The sequence below is a fragment of the Excalfactoria chinensis genome, chromosome 1 (assembly GCF_039878825.1).
Source record: "Excalfactoria chinensis isolate bCotChi1 chromosome 1, bCotChi1.hap2, whole genome shotgun sequence".
Taxonomy (NCBI): domain Eukaryota; kingdom Metazoa; phylum Chordata; class Aves; order Galliformes; family Phasianidae; genus Excalfactoria; species Excalfactoria chinensis.
In genome coordinates, this window is record NC_092825.1 from 140,854,635 (window position 1) to 140,876,968 (window position 22,334).

The 22,334-nt window shown below is 36.9% G+C and overlaps 1 protein-coding gene across 1 annotated transcript; it reads right to left on the bottom strand.

The window, feature by feature from the left end:
• Nucleotides 1-14,601: 14,601 nt before the first annotated feature.
• On the bottom strand, nucleotides 14,602-22,098 carry SLITRK5 (SLIT and NTRK like family member 5). Its single transcript, XM_072350325.1, has 3 exons — nucleotides 21,967-22,098; nucleotides 20,428-20,522; nucleotides 14,602-19,411 (listed from the first exon to the last, which is right to left on the bottom strand). The coding sequence occupies exon 3, from the start codon at nucleotides 19,401-19,403 to the stop codon at nucleotides 16,536-16,538; it is 2,868 nt and encodes a 955-aa protein (XP_072206426.1). The 5' UTR covers nucleotides 19,404-19,411; nucleotides 20,428-20,522; nucleotides 21,967-22,098; the 3' UTR covers nucleotides 14,602-16,535.
• Between the last annotated feature and the right edge of the window lie 236 nt (nucleotides 22,099-22,334).

A 22,334-nucleotide genomic window follows, 5' to 3' on the forward strand; every position in this document is an offset into this window, starting at 1 on the left:
CACCTACTAAAATCAAGGGAGTTATACGTATGTAATTAAGGACTAACATTTGGTCCAATAAGAATAGTTAATGTCATTCCTATATCAGTTTCTCTCTTTGTCATCCCAATTTCCAGCTCTATCCTTGAAGATTAGATGCCACTGTTTCTAAACTTAATAATCATTTTACAATTCCACCATTGCAGATTTCTCTTGTGTCACTTCCATATTCATGGGCATAAAAATATGTATATGCATCTCCCTTCAAAAAATATCACTTTTTTGGTATGTTTTCAGGTTGTTTGATTGTCGTCTCTTTCATCCTTCTCATTATGTTTTTTTAAGCACGCTAATTGTTATTTGGTGGTCTTATGCTCAGTTCTGGATAATCTTTAACTGAAGAGCAAAAGAGAGAACAATGAAAAAGTAGAATCCCCATGAAGCAGTACATGACAAAATGCAAGTTGCCTGATACAGCGGACTCCTATGAAGAGGGAAGAGGACAGGAGAGTGAAGATAAAATGAAATGCTGTCTTGAGATTCTAAAACCTTGAAAGAAAAGAGCATCCTGCTGCTGCCTTTAATAGTTCATAACAACAACTGTCTTCCCCTTATAAATGTTTCCTATGATGCAGCATTCCTTCATATGGCATTCTTTGGTTCCAGCTACCTCTTGTATTGCTTCATGTCTCACTGCACCACAGGAGACACAATATTGCAAAAAATTTCTTCTCCTGTGTAATGCTTGAGTAGCATAGGGATAGAGCTTCTCTGTCACAATGAAAAGAGTTTTCATTATGTAATCCAAGTGTTTTGTTTTGTTTTCCAGAAATATACTAGTAACAGTGAAAAGTATCTGTCATCATTTAATAAATTATCACTGTAACAGAATCCAGTGAAAATATCAACTGCATTATGGTAGCACTTTGTTGCATAATTTAAGTCTAATATGCTTTAAATTACCTGAGATTTATACATGTTTAAGAACAAACATATATGTGACAGTTGTATAAATGTGAATGAAAATATATATAGCAATATGTGACTGTACTTATATGTTATAAAATTATGTATACATGATGTTTTCTAAAATTTAGTAATACAAGTATAATTATTAACTGTGCAAAATACTGGTTTATTATTTTAAACTATTTCACTACATTTGAGGTATTAATATTATTTGATATTTGTTTTTTTATACTATTTATTGAAGTATAATTTACAAAATTAGGAGAGATACTTTTTCATTTATATAGAAGCTTTCAGACAAAATTACAAGACATTTTTATGATGTTGAATAAGTGAATAGTCAGTGGATTTTTTTTTTTTTTTTTCCAATTGATCAATCAAAAATTGAACCCTCAGTTCTGTAAGCGCTTAGACATACAAACAACTTTACCTCCATTAGTAGCTTGTGGTAATAGTATAAATTACTGAAAGTAAAATTACTTATATGGCTCAGAGCTTGCAAGCTTAAGTCTAAATATCAGGTACATATTAACCATTTAAAGCAGTGTTGGGGGAGGGGGGGTATTTTTGATGTTTTCTTTTCTTTTTCACTTTTTCTCTTTAGCGTTAGAAATTTGTTTGTAGTATCTTATAATAATAAAGTTAATACCATTAAGTGAAATGACTTGACCAATTACTTTTTTTTTTTTTTTTTTTTGAGTACAGCTTTTTAAAGCAAGTCTTAAGAGGCAATTAGTTCTTAATCATTTTGAAATTTGCGAAATACAATGAAACAGTATAAAATAACTGATATAGTCTGCAATTCTAATCATGTATGAGAACGCACTTTACTGTGTACTCTAAATTATTACAGTACAATAATTAAACTTAAGACTATCAAGTGTTATATTCTGTAACTAAGCTAAAATATAGGAATGCTGTAAGAAAAAGAAAAACAAGAAGAAAAAGAAAAAGAAGAGGATGAAGAAAAAGAGGAAGAAAAATAAAATAAAATAAAAAATCCTTTCCTTTAATAGTTACAGATATGACAATAAAAACAAGTTTATTGCAAGTGCATGAAAAGAAAACAGTATTGTGATACCCAGTAAAGTCTTATAAAATATTTATTAGTTAGTGATTATACACAATACAAAAGATTTAAATGGTTGGATCCTTTGCTGAGAAAGATGGAAGTTAGCAAAGAATGCAAAATTTCACTATAGCTGATTTATTTCTAGTACATATGAATATGTGATCTTAGTATTGAATTAGTCATTTTGACTCAGCTCCCAAAGACATAAGACGTTGTTTCTTAAGTAACTGTCATTTAGCCCTTTATTTATTAAATATTTTATCGTGATTTAAATAATATGAAGTCTAAAGATAAATTTGAGAAATTCTTTACTAAACATGCTGATTTTGTTGAATGTTTTGCGTTATTAAGAATTTACAAATCAAAGCCTTATGTAGAGAAGATCTAATTGGAAACACAGGAAGGGACCATGAGATCACACACTAATCCGATCCTAAGGTTAAAACTCATTCTAATTTTTGACTGAAGTACTGAATTGCTTCTGGCCTAAGTTACTGGACAGCTAGGTCTTTCTTGCTTTCATTTTATGCTTGAAGCTCAGTATCAAAGTTAATATGTTTTTCATTAAAGTTTAACTTATAAAATGCATTTATGACATAGTAATGACTTAATGACTTAATTGCAAGCATTAAGAATTCAATTATTTTATTGAAACAAAAAAGTAATCAGCTGTTAAATTTAATTATTGTTTTCCATATTGCTGACTATAGCTTTCTGGAACAGTTCTGTCAGTTTATTTTTACTTCTATGAAATTCTGACTGGGAAATGCATGAGTTTTCTAGACAAAATTGTAGGTAAGAAAATATGGCATTTGTTCATTTCATATCAATTTCATTTTCTTTTACTCGTATTTATAGAATCTTATTTTTACATAAAGCTGTAAAATATTACATTTCTAGTGAATAAAGAAATTTGGATCTGTTGATTTAATTCCTAACATAATATCTTTCTCTAACACATAACAAAATTGCTTGATAGAAACTTCTATACAATAGGTGCGTACAATACACTGTGATTTCTACGTAAACTTCTTTTACAAACATTCCATCTTCCACTGCAGGATGATCAAGTGAATTTAACTACCCTGTCCTTGTGCAACATGTTAAAAAAAAAAATAATCTTTAAAAATGGAGGTTCTCTCTGTCTCACTTTCTCTTTCCCTTTCTCTCTCTCTTTTTAATAAGGTAAATGTAGTACTTCAATGAATTATACAGTGTTTTCATCTTGAACATGTCAAACATACAGTGCCGCCTCTGGTGATTTTGCCAGAGGATTTAATAAAATTTTACTCAATAAGATTAGAAGGAAAGTGTTGAAATGATCTATCCTCTTAAATACAATAAATAAATAAGTAATCTTTTTGAATATACAGGAAGTATATTCAAAATACAGAATTCCGGTGATAGACATTCTACTAGATAAATTACTTTGGATCTTAGATTGAGCTGCTTGTTTTTCAGTCCAGCCTTGTGACATCTAACAAACAAAACTGTCAAACAGCTAACAGTTTTGAAAGTTGTTCTCTTTCATTTGTTATATTTTAATCATTTTAAGATTTAATAATAATTTAATTCATCATTCACCAGTAGGAATGGTTAAGAAGAAAATGCTGAGAATTCAAATATTTTTATAGTACAACAAATACCTAAATTACATCCCCCTTGTTTTCACCACGTGTCATTTAGTGTTTTTGTAGAGACAAATTTTCCATGAAAGGTCCCATATTAATCACAAATAAAAATATTTGAATGTATGGAGTAAGACTATAGGTACAGTAAATAAATAAATAAATATTATACCACTCTCAAACAATTCTTAATATGCAAAACAAAAAAGTATGGAAATATATATTTATACTTATTGCAACCCGAAACTTTTCTCAGGAATCAATTGAAAAATAATCAACAGATTCTTACAATATGTATAGAAGATTCCCTGGATTTCTGTGATAGATTTATATATATATATGTGTGTGTGTGTGTGTGTGTGTGTGTGTGTGTGTCACTAAAAAAAAAGCAAATCTTAGTGAGCCTCAAAATATGTGTGCAACACATGAACAGTGAAAAAGAATGTCAGTCAATAACACTATTAAAATTAATGTTCAGATCTGAAAAAATACTAGCTGAAGTCTCAAACAGAGATGTTTACCAAAATTTTGGACATTAGCATTAATATTTGGACAATGTACCCACTTGAAATTGTGTTTATTTTCTTAACATTTGTTATCTGCATATGATAATACTTCCTGTTTTGAAACACTCGGGAATATTGCTGTATAAGTTGGTTAGTTACACATTTTAATGGTAGGGGATGTGATATTTGAATGCAATTTTTATTAACTTCTTAAGTGCCTGACGATGTTCCCATTGGCAGTGTTCCCATTGGCAGTGTTCCTACTGACTTCAGTCAGGACAAGAATAGACCTTAGTTTTGCAAGGTGCTTTAGGATCCTTTGGGAAGAAAAGTGTTAGAGAAACGCAAGCTGTAATTGTCAATTAGTTTTCTACAAAGCACTCACAAATATCTCCCATGGTCACAGAACATCATATCTTAATTTCAAGTTTCAGTTTGCTGTAGCAATTTTAACACTGCTTAATAATTATTGTCCAGGCACAAAGACATTTTATGACACCATACCTTCCAGTTTTGACATGCAGAATTTTAATTCCTATGTAATTAACAATAAAGTCACCTGATAAAAAAAATTGTTTAAAGTTATTTAAAATTAGATAAAAATAACTGCCTTTATTCTGACTTTATGCTGTCCTAACAGTAGTTACAATGTCTTTTATGGGGAAGAATCCTATATAAAGGGTTAAAAGACTGTGTGTGTGCGTATATATATATACGTATATATATATATACATATATATACGTATATATGTATATATATATATATACGCACACACATGTATAAAAAGATGCTTCATAAATATTTAATATTGTATTTGCCTGCTGTATGTTTTTACTTTTCAGTGCATATATTTGACAATAAAAAATGAAATGTTCTTTCCACTTCTAGTAGCAGCCATCTTTGTTTTCACATACTATGCCCTGCAAACAAATAGTTTATTTTTGAATACTAAGAAATGATATTGACAACATTTCCATTTATCGTTTAGATATTTAAAATTAGATAAATATAAATTGACATGTTCCCGTAACATGGATTTTTTTAAAGGGCTTCTATTCCATCATTGACTTAATTCAGCTAGCTGTAATTCAGAGAGGTATAAGGATGTTAGCCTCCTAAAAACACGGTTAGTGCTAAAAATAAATATAGTCAGATTTTTCAAAGTTCAACATCAACAGTGACAAGAATAACAGTGATTCTTACTGAATACTTTGGTTAATGGCTATTACATGTTTTTCTATTTCATTTAAAATCTATATTTTTTAAATAAATAAATAAATAAAAGTTCTTTAGAAAACAAGACTAGATGAACAAATTTTAAACTTAGAGCTATTTGCATATGACTTCAGAGTTTGGATCTCTTGAATAAATAAAAATATTTTGTAACCTTTCCAAAATGTTTCTCCTTAGGCTTAAGCAGTATTATGAGTAACCTTTTCAAGCCAGTGGCATTCAATTAGAAACAAAATAGATAAAAACAGAATACAAATCTTTCAGAAACTGAACTAGCATTAAGTTTTGAGCTCTTTTGCCTTTCTGAGCATACCAAAATTCTGTGTTTTACAATACAGAAAAATCAAATATTGACTAAATTATTATACAGTTCTGATGAGATTTTGCACCCTTTTCAGAGAAAGAAAAACTTTGGTTACAACAATCATTATCCTAATATATTCAGAAACACCTAATTCTCAGTAAAGCAAACCAGAACTTAAGTCTGTATGCATCAGAAATATATGAGGAATGATCCAAAGGTAATGCCTCCTATTACTATTTTAGCCCGCAAGAGGGAATTTGTTGAGGGTATGACAGTAGATGCTGAACATTCCAGCCACTACTGAATTAAACAGATGGCAGCTGAGGAGTAGTCTGAAAAAAAAAATGGCATCTCACTTGGAAGTGTATATGAAGCAAAGATCAGCAACTGAAATCCTCCATTTGGAGAAAATTGCATCCATTTACACTCATCAGTGCTCTCTGAATGTTGATAGAGACCTATCAGTGGATGTTTGTATGGTGAGATGGTGGATGATGAGATTCAGCATTGATGACAGTAACATAAAACAAGCCACTTCCAAACAGCCATGCATAGTTTTCAAACCACCAAATGAAGAGAGTCTTGGTCAGCTAATCTTCAGAAATCAGCAGATTATGACAAGGGAACTGTGTATGAAGCTGAAAATCAGCTTCAGTGTTTTGTATAACATGGAATATTTAAAAGTTTGTGCCACATGGATAACACAAATGTTTAAGCAGGACAGAAATAACATGTTAAGCAAGTTTGTCTGGAATTATTGAACGAATACTAGGCTGAAAGTAATGGTTTCCTAGATCACATCTTTACTTGTGACAAGACTTGGTATCACCACTATGAACCAGAGTCACATAGCAGTCCATGGAGTGGCAACACGTGAATACCCAGTCGAAGTATATTGTCAAGACACATTCTTTATCTGATAAAGTGATGTACACTGTCTTTTGGGATAGAAAAGAGATGATCCATCCAGATAAACCATCAACGCTGACTGCTACATCTGATGACAATGATGATACTGTAGGCTTAAACTGCTAGGGACAGGCTAGAGAAGAAAACAACCTTCCTACCACAACATGTTAATATCTGGTCTCATACCAACTGGAAGATTGTGAAACACACTGAAACTCTTGGTTGAACTCTACTTCAAAAACCATTGAAACATTCAGATTTAGCACCTTCTGACTTCTATCTGTTTGGGTTGATGAAAGATCAATTGTCTAGGCAACATTTTCCTAGCAACAGTGCCACCACAGCAGCAGTGAAACACTGGGTCATGTACATTGGTGCAGATCTTTTCCAAGCTTGGCATGCAGTCTCCTGTTTATTGTTGGTGAAAATGCATATCTAGTGGTGGTGACTATGTTGAGAAATAGTGTTCTGCAGCAAGGTTCTATATAGTTCTCTCTCTATATATATATGTTCTATAAAGTAGTGTTATTGTGCTCTTTGTATGTGTTGTAGTTTCCATGGAAATAAATAGGAGGAATTACTTCTGGAGCAACATATGTATTTGCATCGGTTTTCTCCAGACATTAAAATATACTACACAAAAAATCCAACTAAATGTGGTGAGTTTGATAACAATAATTGTATTATTCCCATGTGAAAGTAGTCAGAGAATGAAAATCTACGTTTGATTTTTTCTCCTCATTATTGGGTTACATTATATTTCTGTTAGGGTTATGTAGTGGCACCAAGGTTTAATGACTGAACAATTATTTGTCAGGCTTACATCAACACACAGAGCATGAGGTAAGGATAACTAAATATAAGAGAAACATAGGAGAAAAGTAACTTCACTATCTAATCGTATCTTGAACTTATACAATACTGATCAAATTTTAACTGTGTATGATTAGTTGTAGTAGTAACTAATTCTCAAACATTCAAACAGCATATTAAGTAAAGTTAAAATATGCAAGTCATAATAATAATAAAAAAAAATAAAACAACAACAAGAACCATTACCATTTGGATACATGATAAATAGAAGACAAAATGATGAGAAGACATCTTTTTGTCCTCCATAATTAAGCCTCTGATTCTAATAAAATCTAACCAAAACCTATCTGTAATCATAGAATTCTTAATGCATATTCAGTTAAATAAAGTATTCAGTATCTAAAATATACTGAAAAACATGGGACATAGTATTCAAAGGCATGTATGGGTGAAAAAAGAAATATATATATTAACCATTATTAATACTATGATTTTTCTAGAAATAGCTGAATGTATAATTATTTTCATTACCTTTCATATATATAGAAACAAATTTTCTCAACAGAGTAGCAACTTAGCCTTTATGAAAAAAAAAAAAAAAAATTAAAAAAAAAAATCAGAGCTTATCTAAGTTAGTACAAAGTGAATTAATAGACATTAAAATTAATATACTGCACCAATAGATTTTACTCTTCAATGTGATGTTATGGTAGCTTGACACTTATCTTTGCTAGTTTCCACCTGTGTTGCCAATAAGGCAAAAATCATCACTTCAGTCCTGATCAGAATTTGTCAATGAAGCATTAATTTCACCAATTAAATTGTTGTGCTGAATAGTTTCATTATATTATATAAGCATAACATGCTTAAAAGATAATCCCTCTTCTTGAGATATTTTAAAAAAATAAAATTAAAAAAAATAATAATAAAAAATCTTCATTCTTCACTGGTGTCCTAGATAGAAAACATAAACCTATATGTTTGTGTATGTCTGTGTGCATATTAAAGGGTTACAGTAATGATGCTACAATCAGAGTTGAATAAGAAAAATTCCTACCTAAAACATAATTTCCAGTCACACTGATAAACATTTCGTCTAAGGTTTTACTCCAGCTACTGGACTTCCTATACAGGGACACACTTGCGCCTCTTCACTGCCTCCCAGTGTAAAAATTGAGATGTAGGGAATCCATGAGAATATGCTTAGAAAATCAGTATCTATCTCAAGAATATCATGTTTTTTCTTTGAAATAAAATACGCACATTAAGAGTAATAGGTTAGATCCTTCTGCATACAACTGTGCTCTGTGCAAAATAAAATAAAAAACAAGCTACAAAATAAAGGTAAGCAGCAATGTACATAATCCATGTAATGTGTTGGGGAAAAAAAAAAAAAAAAGAAAAAAAAAAGAAAAAAGTGTAAGGCAAAAATAAAAAACAAAAAGTAAAATCGAGAATGCATAAATGTTAACTCCAATTTATACAGCTAGGATGTTTTTAAAACATTAATACCATAAACTGTATGAAGTTATCAACATAGAGTATTTTTAAAACATTTCCATGAGAACTGACTACATTGCACACAATATTTGGATGAAGATAAACTAAAAATCTCCATCCTCAAAAAGACCAGACATCACCAAATTAAATCACCAAAGACAATAACCCTTAGAACCAATCAAAGTTTTAACTCATTGAAATGTAAGAACTCAATGAAATGATTTAACTATGTGAGACTTGATACATGTATTATCCCTGTGCAATGTAAATAAATAAAGTTTCTAATATTGCAGCAAGACACAAAAACTTAGGTCAAACTACAAAGATATTTCATCCTAATACATATATATATATATATTAAATAAGTGTGAGAATTTTTTTTTTTCTTCAGAAACATCAAATGTACTAATAGTCACTTTTTCCTTTGATGCAATTTTCATCACAGCTCAGCAAGATATTTATATTTGGAAAGAAAAGATTGAGCAGAACATTCATTCTTGGGAAGTATGTGGTTCAAGTTATTTGATCTTAATATAGGCATTTCTTATAAATTTGAAATTAGAAAAGTGTACATATTCTTGAAATTTTAGTTTAGTTTGAGTTATATCATAAGTCATATATTAGATTTTGGTTCATATTATCTAATAAAATACAAATGAATGTGCAACACTTTATATAACCAAAGGCTCACTAACCACTTGAATCACCAATAGTAATTCTATAACTGAATTAAAACAAACAAACAGAAAAACAAACAAACAAAAACAAACAAACCAAACACCTTAAAATTATATTATAGGAAAATTTAAAAGAAATTTAATGTTATATTTGATTCAACTAAAGAATTTGCCAACCTGAAAAAAATTCATTTAAATTGATTATAAAGTTTGAATTAAAATTTGCAATGAGAAAACTGAAGAATATCACTATTTTGAATAGTTCCACTTTAATTCTAGTAAAAAGAAACTGGAATAACAGTTTTACTATATTTATGACTAAAAAAAGTGGAAATTTCAGTTAAGATAATTTACAAAGAGAACAAAACTATCATGCAATAATTACTGACTTATTAAATACAGTTATGTACTTATTATTTTATAACTGAATATATGTACCTGGTATTGAGAGATTTGTAAGAACTGTTTTAATTTTCACAGATACATTCGATATGTGTTTATTTATGTACTTCACTGCTATTAATTACTATTATTGTAACAATACTTCAAATGTAAAAACTAGAGTCACCCAGAATGCTGTCGTGATATACAAGGGTTAATCATGTGTACAAACAGAAAAACAAAAATAAAAACAAAGCAACAATCACAATTAAAAGAAAGCAAAACAAAAACTTCACCTTCATTTAGTTTGGTATGGTCTACAGTTGTCTGCAGAAAATATATATAAATATTTTAAATACAAGGCTGCAAATGTGGTTGCATGTTCCACAGGAAAATAAACAGCAAAAATAAATAAACACAAAAACTCCACAACAAATAAAATAATTAAAAAAAAATCAAATTAAAAAAAGAAAAAATCAACCCCCTTTCAAGGTTTCAGTAACCAAAGTTACAGAATTAAATAAAATACACTGTGACTTCATATGGTTCATCATACTCAAAGGCCACACCTGTATAGGTAGATGTAAACTGAACATCCACATGTAAGTGGGACACAACAGTACCAAGATAAATTTTAAAGTGCTATGCTACATAAATACTTAGTTGATTTGTCAGCACACTGGAAACAGATAGATGTAATTCATTTTGGGGGGTACATAGCAGAACAACAAATGTTTACCCCTACTGTATCCAATTTTCTTGCTTTACAGAATAATTATGTCAAGAGAATGGTTTATTTCAATGACTTAAAGCCAAACTCATAAGAGAAAGGTAGATGTTTTGTTACTTCCTTAAGTCTGTGGAATCTGGTTTTACACTAAAGTAAAATGTGGCCCACTAGCTGTAGGTTGATTTGATCACCATTTCATTAGAAACTTCATTAGACTTTATTTCTTTGTATATTCAAAGACTTTAATGCCTCTGGTTTCTAGGACCAAAATGTATCTCTTTGTGCTTCCTAACTCTGTTCTGCTCCATTTTTTAAGAATTAAAGAAAACATTCCAAAAAATAATTGTGCATAGTATTTCTCAAGTGATATCTTAGTACTAGGTATTATGAGATGTAGATGAAGAATGAAAAACAAGCAAACAACTAACAAACAACAACAACAAAAACACAACATAAATTGTAAATATTTGTGATATTTATATTAGGATAATATTTACACGTAGATGGAGAAGCACAAATCCAAAAGACGGTATTGCTTGACTGCAAGGAGATTTATGTCCTCCCATTCCAGCAGAGCACATTACAAAGCTTCTTTAAAAGTTTGAGAAATTATGCAAATGTTCTCACAGAACCACCTTATTCATCTTCTTCTTCATTCTTTGGTTTGAAGTTATGCATTTTTCCAGAGTAAAAGGATGTCGAAGAAAGGAGGTACAAGTTCCCTATAACCAAATAATATATACAAAAATGATCACTTGAAGACTGATGGCCATGGAATTGCACCTGCCACACTCCCAACTCCCTACATTTTTTCTTGTTTAATGTCAGTAGTGCCAATAACATTCTTGAATCTGTGTGAGACAACCAAAGATTCAGCCCAGCTTTGTTAGAGACTTTTTCAGAGATTTTTCATTTTGCTATGCCAGTTTTTATTCACATGAATGTCTGTTTAGACTCCCCAGAGATACTGGGCAATATGAAGAACCTGCCCTCTAAAAATGAAGAAGTTCTTGTTTACGCTGTCATCAAGTCATATCCTTCAGGATGTGCCTTAACAGACTGCCTCTGTATTAAGTTTCTGTAAGAAACACACTACGCACTGGTCAGGCATTTGAGCTCCATCTAAATAGAAGTCTAAATAATCTACAAAATCAGGATGTTGCTTTCATATGTTACCAACAACCATGACTGCCTACTAGTGCCTTTTCAGATATATTTTCTCATACATGTTTTCAGTAGGTCAGAGGCTCATTTTTAATAGTACTTTAGCATGATTTTTGTTAGATTACTTTTATTATTATGTGATATTAGAAAAACGCCACTTCATCTAATATGTAAAGGAACATACCTAAGAATAGACTACATTATGGGGAAAAAAAAAAAAAAAAAAAAAAAAAAAAAAGCAGGAAAACGTAAGAAAATTAAACACAGCAGCATAGAGAATCATCCACACCTTCTACAAACATAAGTAACCATACCATTAGTAGACAAATCTAAAAAATAAAATAAATAAATAATTTGGGCCCTAGGAGTATTGGAGAGGAGAGGTTACAGTGAGAAATCAGGATTCTCTTTCAACTTTAAATTTTATCATAGAATTCCAAGCTTCTCTTTCCACTTCTGGAAAAAAAATATAAAAAATAATAATGATAAATAAATAAAAATAATAAAAAAAGAAATGAGGCCACATGAGTGATTCAGTTGGCTCAATACAACTTGTAAAATTGTTTCTTTGATATATATTAAAAAAAAAAAAAAAAAAAAAAAAAAAAAAAAAGGGTGAGGGACAGAGAAAGAGGAATATATATGACAGCCAGTCCAAAGCAAACTGATAACAACGCTAAAACAAACTGGAATAATATTCAGAAATCTCAAAATAAGAATATATATTTCTTTCTCTTCTGACACTTTTACCCCTTTGGTCAGCACTAACTCAGCAGATCATCACACAAAAGGTTTCACTCATCTTTCTAACAAAACAGAGGTCAAATTTACATTCAGCAGTTTTCTTCAAACAGCTTATCCTATATTTTTAAATCAGAAGCACATCTTCTTTTGTCAAGTGGCATATTCAGCTGCATTTTCATACTATAATTTTCCACAGATGATACATCATTGCAGTTACCGAGTGGGAAAGCCTACTTCCAGTAAAGCCTTCATTCACAAGTTGTCCTTTCAGGTGTATTTCAAGATAATTACGTGTTGCAGAATATCTTGCACTCTGCATCCTTTTTTAAGAATCTGTCTTTAAGAACACACATTCTGAAGGTAACTGATGTTATTTTTTCCTCCAGTAATGGAACTGATAATATATTTCTCTACTGAAGATAAGAAGTCAAAGGGATTTAAATTAACTGTTCTCATTTTAGCACAGATGCTAAGAAAAAAATCAAAACCAGTTATTAAATGTTTGCAGAAAACTTGGAAGCAGCAGTACTACTGGCCTTAGAAATGGCAGCATCAGGATGCAAGAATAAACAGACTGATGAGGAATTTTTATCAGCTATTTCTTATAAATTCAAGCAACTCCTGTTCATTTACTCATTTGTGGATGCTGCCTCTTTGTGGCAGAATGCCATGTAAAATATACCTTTCACATTAGAAACCCAATACTACATTTGTATTGACTCCTGTGCAAATTCCTCTCTATAAGTTTAAACTAAAAGGAAAAAAAAAAAAAAAAAAAAAAAAAAAAAAAAAATACACTCGAAAGGATACACACTGTTAGCAGTACGGTCATATTCAGTCCTTACTGAATAAGCCTCCCTCTTATCAATGACAAATCAGTGAGACTGAAAATTTCCTTACTTATACCCACCTAACAACAGTGCGCTTTAACCGAGCCTAAATGTAAGGAGAATGAGGCCACCAGACTCAGCAATAGTTAGAAAAAGTATAATTCAAAATTAGGGCTCCAGAGCTGCACCTCAGGTGGCAATACTCACATTTCTCACTACTGACAAAAGAAGTCTGAAGGAAATCAAGAGCAGTACAGAGAATAGCTGAGTTGTTTCTCTTGTGGCAAAAGAATACTACTAGTATCTGCATTTCAAACTGAAACAATACTGCACATTCTAATCTGTCCCAGCTAAACATAGTCATGCAGGTTTGGGGTGAGTTGTTTGTTTTTGCTTTTGGTCTGTCTGCATGTCATAGAGGGAAGAACACATGGCAACAAAGCATTCTTCTTGAATTCTTGAGTTCCACTTAAAATACTTTCTTTTTTTTTTGTTTTGTTTTGTTGTTTGTTTTTTTTAGAAAATGACATACTGCACATGGACAGGAAAAGCACAACAGAACAGAGACCATTTGCACGAAAAGATGCATTAATGAGCAACTCTGCAAACAATAGCAAACATGATAACCTGTTCAAGAAAGAGAAAACTCCATGTGAAATATACCATTCCATATATTTAAGAACATTTCGTCGAAGAAACAAAATGTAAGTACGAAACTTAATATCCTACTCAATATGTTTGTGAAACACATCTATGTGTCGCTCTGACCCATGTTATGTATGCTGGTATTCATCATATATTGTGTTTTCATAGAATCACAGATTCATAGTACTGTAGACTTATCATAGAATCACAGAATGACTTGGGTTGGAAGGGACCTTCAAGATAATCAAGTATCAATTCTCTTGCCTTGGGCAGGGTTGCCACCTATATGTTCAGGTTTAAATACCAGATTTTTAAAATAAAAAAGACATGTTATGCCTAAACAGTGTTATAACTTTCTGATGAAGCATAACTGCTAGTAAAAAGAATCCAATACAGAAACAGACGATTTTGGCAAGAAATTTTAAACTTCAGATACTCAATATTTCATGTTCTTACATTTGAAATATTTATCAAGTGTTTATTCAGAAACTATTAAAAAAATCACATGTGCTGGGATACATACGAGAGAAATTTCTTGTCCCATCTTACAGTGACACTGTGTTTATCAATATCTTTGCCATTGCCTGCTGCCCAAAGGGGTAAAGATGTTGGGAACAGTTGTGTACAGTCCATCATATGGTCTTTCAGAATGCCAGTAAACATGAGGATCTGTACAAGTGCAATTGTACTTTACTAAACAATCAGAAACTGGCTACAACCTTTATCAAATCATTACATATTTTTAAATTAAAAAAAAAAAAAAAAAAAGAGAGAGAGAGAGAGAGAGAAAGAAAGAAAGCACAAAACTGACGAAACAAAGTTAAAACACTTTTCCCCATTAAAATGAATTCATTTTACATGTCCCTCATGAGTTGTCTCGCCATAACGCCTGAGCAGGTTGCTGCTAAAAGGTACATTTTTAAATAGAAAAAAAAAATATATATATATATATATATATGCTTTTTCCTATTGCCATCAGATTACATGTGTTAGATTGTCTGTTAAGATTTGGTCATAATTGACTTTGCAATGATTTAAAAGGCTCTCCTTGTACTACATCAGCTCTGGGAAGAAAAACAGAAAACCTCTCAGCATAATGAATCACTTCAGAACAACCCATAGACTTTGGACCCTAGCCTGAAAAAATAATAAAAAAAAAAGAAAAATACAAAAAAAGAAAAAAAAAATAGTAAGAAAGAAAAAATACAAACATGCCAGTAATTTTACTCGTAAGAATAGCTCTGCATTCTTTACCTTAATCTTACAGTCCTTGGGGCATTTGACCAACTTTGCTCAATGAGTGCGTCTACAGGACTACACAGATGAGTAAAGTTGTTTATACGGTTAAGTGCCTGCAGGATGAAGGTCTAAGCTGGGACATCTTTCACAAGTAATGATAGTCAAGTGAGTAAGAATTTGCAGGATTAGGTCTTAAAATAGTGAAGGAAAGAGAAATGCTAATGTGCATATAAAAATAGGTGCTACAATAAAATATTTCTTTTCATATTTCATCAATAAGTTACTTTCACTAACCAGTTATGGATCATATACCTCTGCACTCTTTAATTAATTTGTCCACATCTACAGTGATCCTTTTAAAGATCATAATATATATATATAATTTTTTTATTTTTTTTTAAATTCAAAAGTCCGGAAAGCATACAAACACATCCTTAAAAAAAGGAAACCTTGTATTAAAGTCGGGGTGTGCTAATCTCTCCATAAAAGCCATTTAGACTCACCCATGGCTAAAAGGGGAAAACGTGCGCTGTACTCTCCAACCAGAAAGAAAATAAAATTGAATGACATTGCTCAAAAAGAGAAAAAGAAAGGAAAGGAAAGGAAAGGAAAGGAAAGGAAAGGAAAGGAAAGGAAAGGAAAGGAAAGGAAAGGAAAGGAAAGGAAAGGAAAGGAAAGGAAAGGAAAGGAAAGGAAAGGAAAGGAAAGGAAAGGAAAGGAAAGGAAAGGAAAGGAAAGGAAAGGAATAGAAGAAATCGACTGAGACTTTTGTACTTGTAATCTGAATATGAACTGACAAGACCCTCTTGTTACCTTCCCCAAGCACACATGGACACATATACAATGCCAGTACTGTGTCCATTTTATACAATAGGTGGTTTTCTATTTCCTAACAGAGTAAAAGACAAAGTAAAAGAAGGAAGAAAAAGAAAATGAAAAAAATAAATAAATCTGGAAATAAAGAAAAAAAAGTAAAAAGAATACCCAACAAAACAGCACACTGTTTCAGAATCATTCTCCAAAGCTGAAAAATCCTGTGCCAAGGCACTTCACCCTACAATAAAATGAATTAAAGGGAGAAAAAAGAGGGTCGAGGCGGGGCAAGGGGAGGTCAGCATTTACGTTTCTTTGTTTTGCATGTGGTTATTAAATACAAATACTCTAGAGAAGGAGCTGCTATGGTTGGCAGGGAAGGGGAGGAGCACTGTTTCTCAGAACTGGCTGAATGTGGTCTGTTTTTCCAGCACTTCGAGGTAGTCCGGTTCTGCATTTAGTTTTGCTTTTAGCTCCAGGTACTCGTTCCTGTTGGGCTCTACATAGACAGTACTTGGGGGGCTGTAGAGCACCGTCTCCCGGAGCCTACTGTCCCCCGGCCCCGGGTGCAAGTACTGGTGGGCACGCCTAAGGTCATAGTTGGGGGAATAGGTATAGGCAGCGGGGAGCTTGGGGAAGTCGGGGAGGGTGGAGCCGGGTGTGCCCAGCGCGGAGGAGGACGAGTGTTTGTCGGGCTCCAAAATGCCCCTGTAAAAGCGGTCGGCGTCTTGCACCGGGGAGAGCAGCTCCTCCCGCGGCTCGATGGTGCTCACGCTGTACGCGGGGCTGCGCCCGGGCGCGTCCTCCCCGCTTGGAGCTGGTGGGGGCGGTGGAGGCGGCGGCGCTCCCCCCGCAGGGGTCAGGGGGTGGCTGCTGTAGGTGACTTTGAGCTCGTGGAGGTCTTTGTAATCCTCGCCTGCGTTGCCCTCCCGGGAGCGGTAGATGGGGTTCTTGCACATGTGGCCCAGCGGGTGCGGGATGTACTCGTAAACGTGGCCAGCCGGCGTCTTCACTTTGGGCAGCGCCGCACCCCCCCCGACCCCGCCGCCGCCGCGGGGTGGGTGCTGCTGGAGGTGCGGGTGGTGGTGGTGCTGGTGGTGGCCGCCGCTGTAGACGCTGTACTGCATGTTGAAAGAGCTGACGTCGGAGTTGTTGGCGCTGGCGTGGTCGCCCTGGCCCTTCTTGCGGCGCTTCATCACCAGCACGAAGAGCCCCGCCGCCACGAAGACGGACATGATGAAAACCAGCAGCAAGCTGAGGATCAGCACCGAGAGCGGCACCGAGGAGCCGCCCCCGCCGCCCGCCGCCGCCGCGCCGCCCGCCGCCGCCGTGCCGTTGAGGCGCACGGTGGAGGAGGAAGGTGTGGTCCTGGCCGGCAGTTGGCCCGGGGACGGCGTGGGCGTGGAGACGACGATGTCGGAGTAGTCGGGGCACAGCAGCTCAGCCCGAACGGCTCGCATGTCGCTCTGGGAAAACTTCTTCGGGGACTCGCAGATGACCTGGTCCACCAGGACACCGGTGTTGAGCTGCTCCAGCCACAGCTTCATGCCGACCACGTCGCAGGTGCAGTCCCAGGGGTTCTCGTGCAGATCGATCTGCAGCAGGGATTTCAGCTGGTCCAGCACCCCGCTCACTGGCAGGTAGGAGAAGTGGTTGCTCCGTAGGCTCAGCCTGTAGAGAGAAAGACCAGAAAAAATGTTCCCAGGCAAAGATCTGAGGAGGTTGTTGTTCAAAAATAAGAGCTGAAGGTTGGGTACAGGCTCAAAGGTGCCTGCCTCTATCTCCCGGATGACATTGTACTGCAGGAAGAGGTACTGCAGACTTTGCAGCCCGTAGAACAGCTCTGGGCTCAGCCGCTCAATTCGGTTCCCATTCAGGTACAGCCTTCGCAAATTAGTTAAATCCCCAAAAGCTCGGTCCTGAATGACCGAGATCCGATTATTGCCCAAGTGCAGCAAATCCAGCCCAGTGGCATCCACAAAATCTGCCCTGCGTACCAGGGCAATGTAGTTTTCTGTCAGGTACATCTTCTTAGGATTGTAGGGCTTGGGTTGTAGCTCAGAAATGCTCTCTATCTTTCTCTCCTGACAGTTGACATTGAGGCCCAGGTCAGAAATCTGCAAGTTGCAAGTGCAGGCAGTGGGGCACTCCAAAGGCACCGGGGATTTGGTCTGGTAGGCGATGCTGGGGCCGTAGTTGCTGTATCCCAGGTCTTTTGAGGGCAGACGGGAGGTGGGTCGCACCCTCGTCTTGTTGGGTTGGCGCGTCCCTTTGGGGGGCTTCAGAGGGGATTTGTAAACAGCTGAAGAAGAAGTGGCCACAGAGTTGACTGAGGCTGGCGTGGTATGGAAATACCCTGTAGTGCTCAGTGGTGTCTGTGGCCTCATTTCATAATCCGAGATGAGTCTCCTGGGACAAAGCTCCTGTTTGGAGACTTCATCCAAGTCTCGACCATGCAGGCGGAAAGGAGTCTCACAAACCACATCTCCCACCAGTGCAGAGTAGGAGATGCTGTCCAGCCAATCCTTTAGAGCAATCAGCTCACAAGAACAATTCCACGGGTTTTCCTCCAGCTGCAACTCCACCACTTTATCCATGTGCTGCAGGAGGCCCATATAGGGCAATAGCTTCAGCCGGTTACCCCTCAGGTCCAGGTGAGTTAAGGGCACAAAACGGAAAATGTTGTTGGGCAAACTGGAGAGGAGGTTGTCATTGAGGATCAGCACCTGCAGCAAGTGCAGTTTGCTGAAGGCATTAGGTTCAATGATACTAATATAATTGTAATCAACCTGTAGGTATTCCAAACTCTCTAGCCCAAGGAAGGTGTCATCCCGTAGAAGTTCCAGCTTGTTGTTGTTCAAATGCAGTCTCCTCAAACCTCTCAGACCATGAAAGGCCCCGGTTTCAATGTCTTGAATATCATTGCTCCCTAGGTGCAAAATTGTAGCCCCTGTGTAATTGACAAACTGGTTTGGGTATAACCTGTTCAAAAGGTTTCCAGACAACAAGAGGTGGTAGACAGGGAACCTTGGTGGACTGATCTCAAAAAGGCTGATAATCCCTCTGTTTTCACAACTCACTGTTAAGATGCCGTCCTTCTCCTCACAAGGACATGCGTTATCACAGATTTCCCCATAATACTCGATGCTTTCTGCCCACGAAAGGACTAGCGATGTTAAAGCAAACACAATTGTCTGCAGCATCCAGATATGCATTTTTTTGTTGAGGTCCTGTTCCAAAGTTACTGTGGAGCAGCAAGCGTACATTTTACTTCCTGTACAGGTAAGGAGAAAAAAAGAAAGCAACATAATAGCGTAACCTCATAAAATTCAAAGTGGACACAAAGTTTACATCCACCTTCACTGGGGTGGAGAATAGATTGTTAATGAAACAAACAAACAAAATTTCCCTGTCCCTTCTAATTCCCACACTTGTGAAAACTGAGTGACGTGCATTGATTAGAAGGTTGATGGGCAACTCTCGTGAGTCAAATGCCCGTGGTGCTTAAAAAGGTGAGGTTGCAGTAGGAATTGCTCTGGTTCTACTCGTGTGTGGTAGATCTCAGTGTTTCAGTGGATTTCTTTTTCACAATCAGCCCCATAAATATACATAAAATGGCTGTCAGTTCAGTTTCACAGTTCTAATTTAAGAGAAATGAAGCACCATTTTACGAGGTTTCCCACCTCCTCTATTACCCAGCTCCCCCTTCCCTTCAGAACCTCCACGGTGAACAGCGCACTGAGGTCTTCCCTGTTTCTACAGAGTCTAAGTGCTACCTCGATTTTTAACCAGTGGTGGAAAAGCCATGGTAGGAAGCCAAAGAAAAATGCTCAGTGCTGAAAACAGCAGCCTGCTTCAACAGAGAGGATACTGACAGTTTCTCCAAATCACCTCTTTCTTTACTCTTTTATGTGGTTTTATTTTATCTATATATTTACCAAACATAGATGCACACACCCATCCATGCACACAGATACATACACACACACACACAGATACACACACAGAGAGAGATACACACACACACACACACACACCGAAGAGGACTTTTGTGGCAGAATTCTTCAGTAATGAGATTAAACACATTAACCTCCTACTCAATCCACCTAACAGATCTTTTCAGTGAGAGAAATTTTTATCTTTATATAAATAAATCACCTTAATTTATTGGAATTGAGTAATACACTATGTAACAGAGCTGGCTAACAAGCAGAGGTCTTAATTTCTTACACATGCAGTCACACACACACTCATACATTCACACTTAAAGGAAATGTTTTAACCACTCACCCCAAATTTGTGAAAAACGTAAAACATGCAGATCATCTTCGGAGCCTCAGCCATATCTGACATACCGCTTATTCCCAGTGTTCTGCAAAACCAGCCTGGTAGAAGTGGAGAGATCTAAATAGGTCTCATGGAAATATCTCATTGCCAACACTCCAAGCATCAGAGTTACTGATCATAAGCAGCAATGGCTGTCAGTGTTCTTTATCCTTTAGGGGAGAAGACACCCAGGCTGATTAAAAGCCAAGGAGAACTAGGGGGAAACCCTACCAGTGACCTACGTTACTGATTTAATACCCAAATTGCATCTAGCTGGAAACAAATCCTATTTAGATTCCGTCTTGCAGTCTTTCTGACTACTTGTGGCTTTCTTCTAGTTCTGCTAGACTAAAAGCAACATGAACAGGGAAAATATATGCATCGTGTGTGTTGGTAAGGGAAGACTAATAAATCATCTGGGCTTAAATGCTGGGGTAGTGAAGCAAGCTTGCGTTTTCTATCGTCCACCTCAGAGCTCCATTTCTCATGCCACAACTCTGGTTTGGAGGAACGCATCTTAAAAACCAGTAAGTCTCGTCACTGTAAGCCATCTCCTGTGGCTCCAGGTTCAAGGCTGCAAATCTAGCACTTGCAGCAAAGGCAGTCATGCAGCAAGGAATCGGAAGTCTCGGCGAATCTCTCTAATTCTGACCAGACGTCAGCAGGATGGGAATTACTCAAAGCAAAAGGCTTCACTGCAAAAAGGCAGCAAAAATCTCACTCAAAGGCATGTATCTAGCATATTTTTTCTCATCTCGATCAGATCCATTCATCCATTAACTGGCAGCTCTTCGTAGGGGAAAAAAAAAAAAAAAAAAAAGACACTGAAAACCTGCCTGGTCAGTGTTAAACTCCCAGGCATTTTACAAGTTTAATTCAATTATGGCTAGCAAAGGAGGCAAATACAATCTTCCCACCCTCCTCCTTTCTCCCTTTTCTTGAAAGAAAAAAAAAAAAGGGGGGTGGGGGGGGTGGGGGAAAGGGGGGGATGGGATGGGAGGTAGAGAAGATAAAGTTGTAGCTGGCTGTGTGCAAGGTTGCAATCCCGCCCTGGAAACCCCTCTGTGATGACTGCATGCTGCTGCTCGCCAGCTCCCTACAGAGGTTCATATCGGAGGGGGGGATGCGGGGGGGGGGGGGGGGGGAGAAGCAAGGGGGGAGGAATGGGGGGAGGGGGGAGGGGAGAAGAGGAATGGGGTTGCGTTGGGATTTTTCTCGTGTGTATGGCTTTTCCCCCAAAGAGTTCAGCCCTCGGAATACCGCACCGCAGAGGCGGCTAGAGACAGCGTTCAGTATCGCCGACAGCAGCAACGAGCAGACGGCCCCGCCGGACATCGCCACTCCACTGAGCGCCCCTCGAGTTGGGGGAAATGGCTTTAGGGGTGGTCGGGGGCGGCTAGAGACAGAGAGGACAGACCCGGTGGGGAAGGGGCGGGGGGGGGAAGGGTAGATAGGAAGAGAAGAGAGAAGGGGAGCACGAGAAAAGTCAACCCCGGTACTTACTTGGCCCGAAATCTCCAGGGCGCGGGCATGGTGGCAGCCCATGGAGATGACTGCTCGATGCGCGGAGCCGCCGGGGCGGCGGAGGACGAGGCGGCGGGGATGGCAGCCGGGGCGGCTTCGGTGAGCGACGCGCACACGGCACCCCGCGCGCGGGCGGCGCCGAGACACCAGTGCTCGCACAGGGGCGCACGAACACACACGCGTGCACACACACACACACACACACACACACTCGCGCGCGCGCGCGCAAGCACACTCGAGCGGGTGAGCGCGTGCCCGGGAAACCGCGGGGGCGCGCGACCCTCAAGCGCACTCCGGGTGCGCGCCCGCACGGCGGGGGCGGGGAAGGGGGGGGGGGGGGGGTTGGC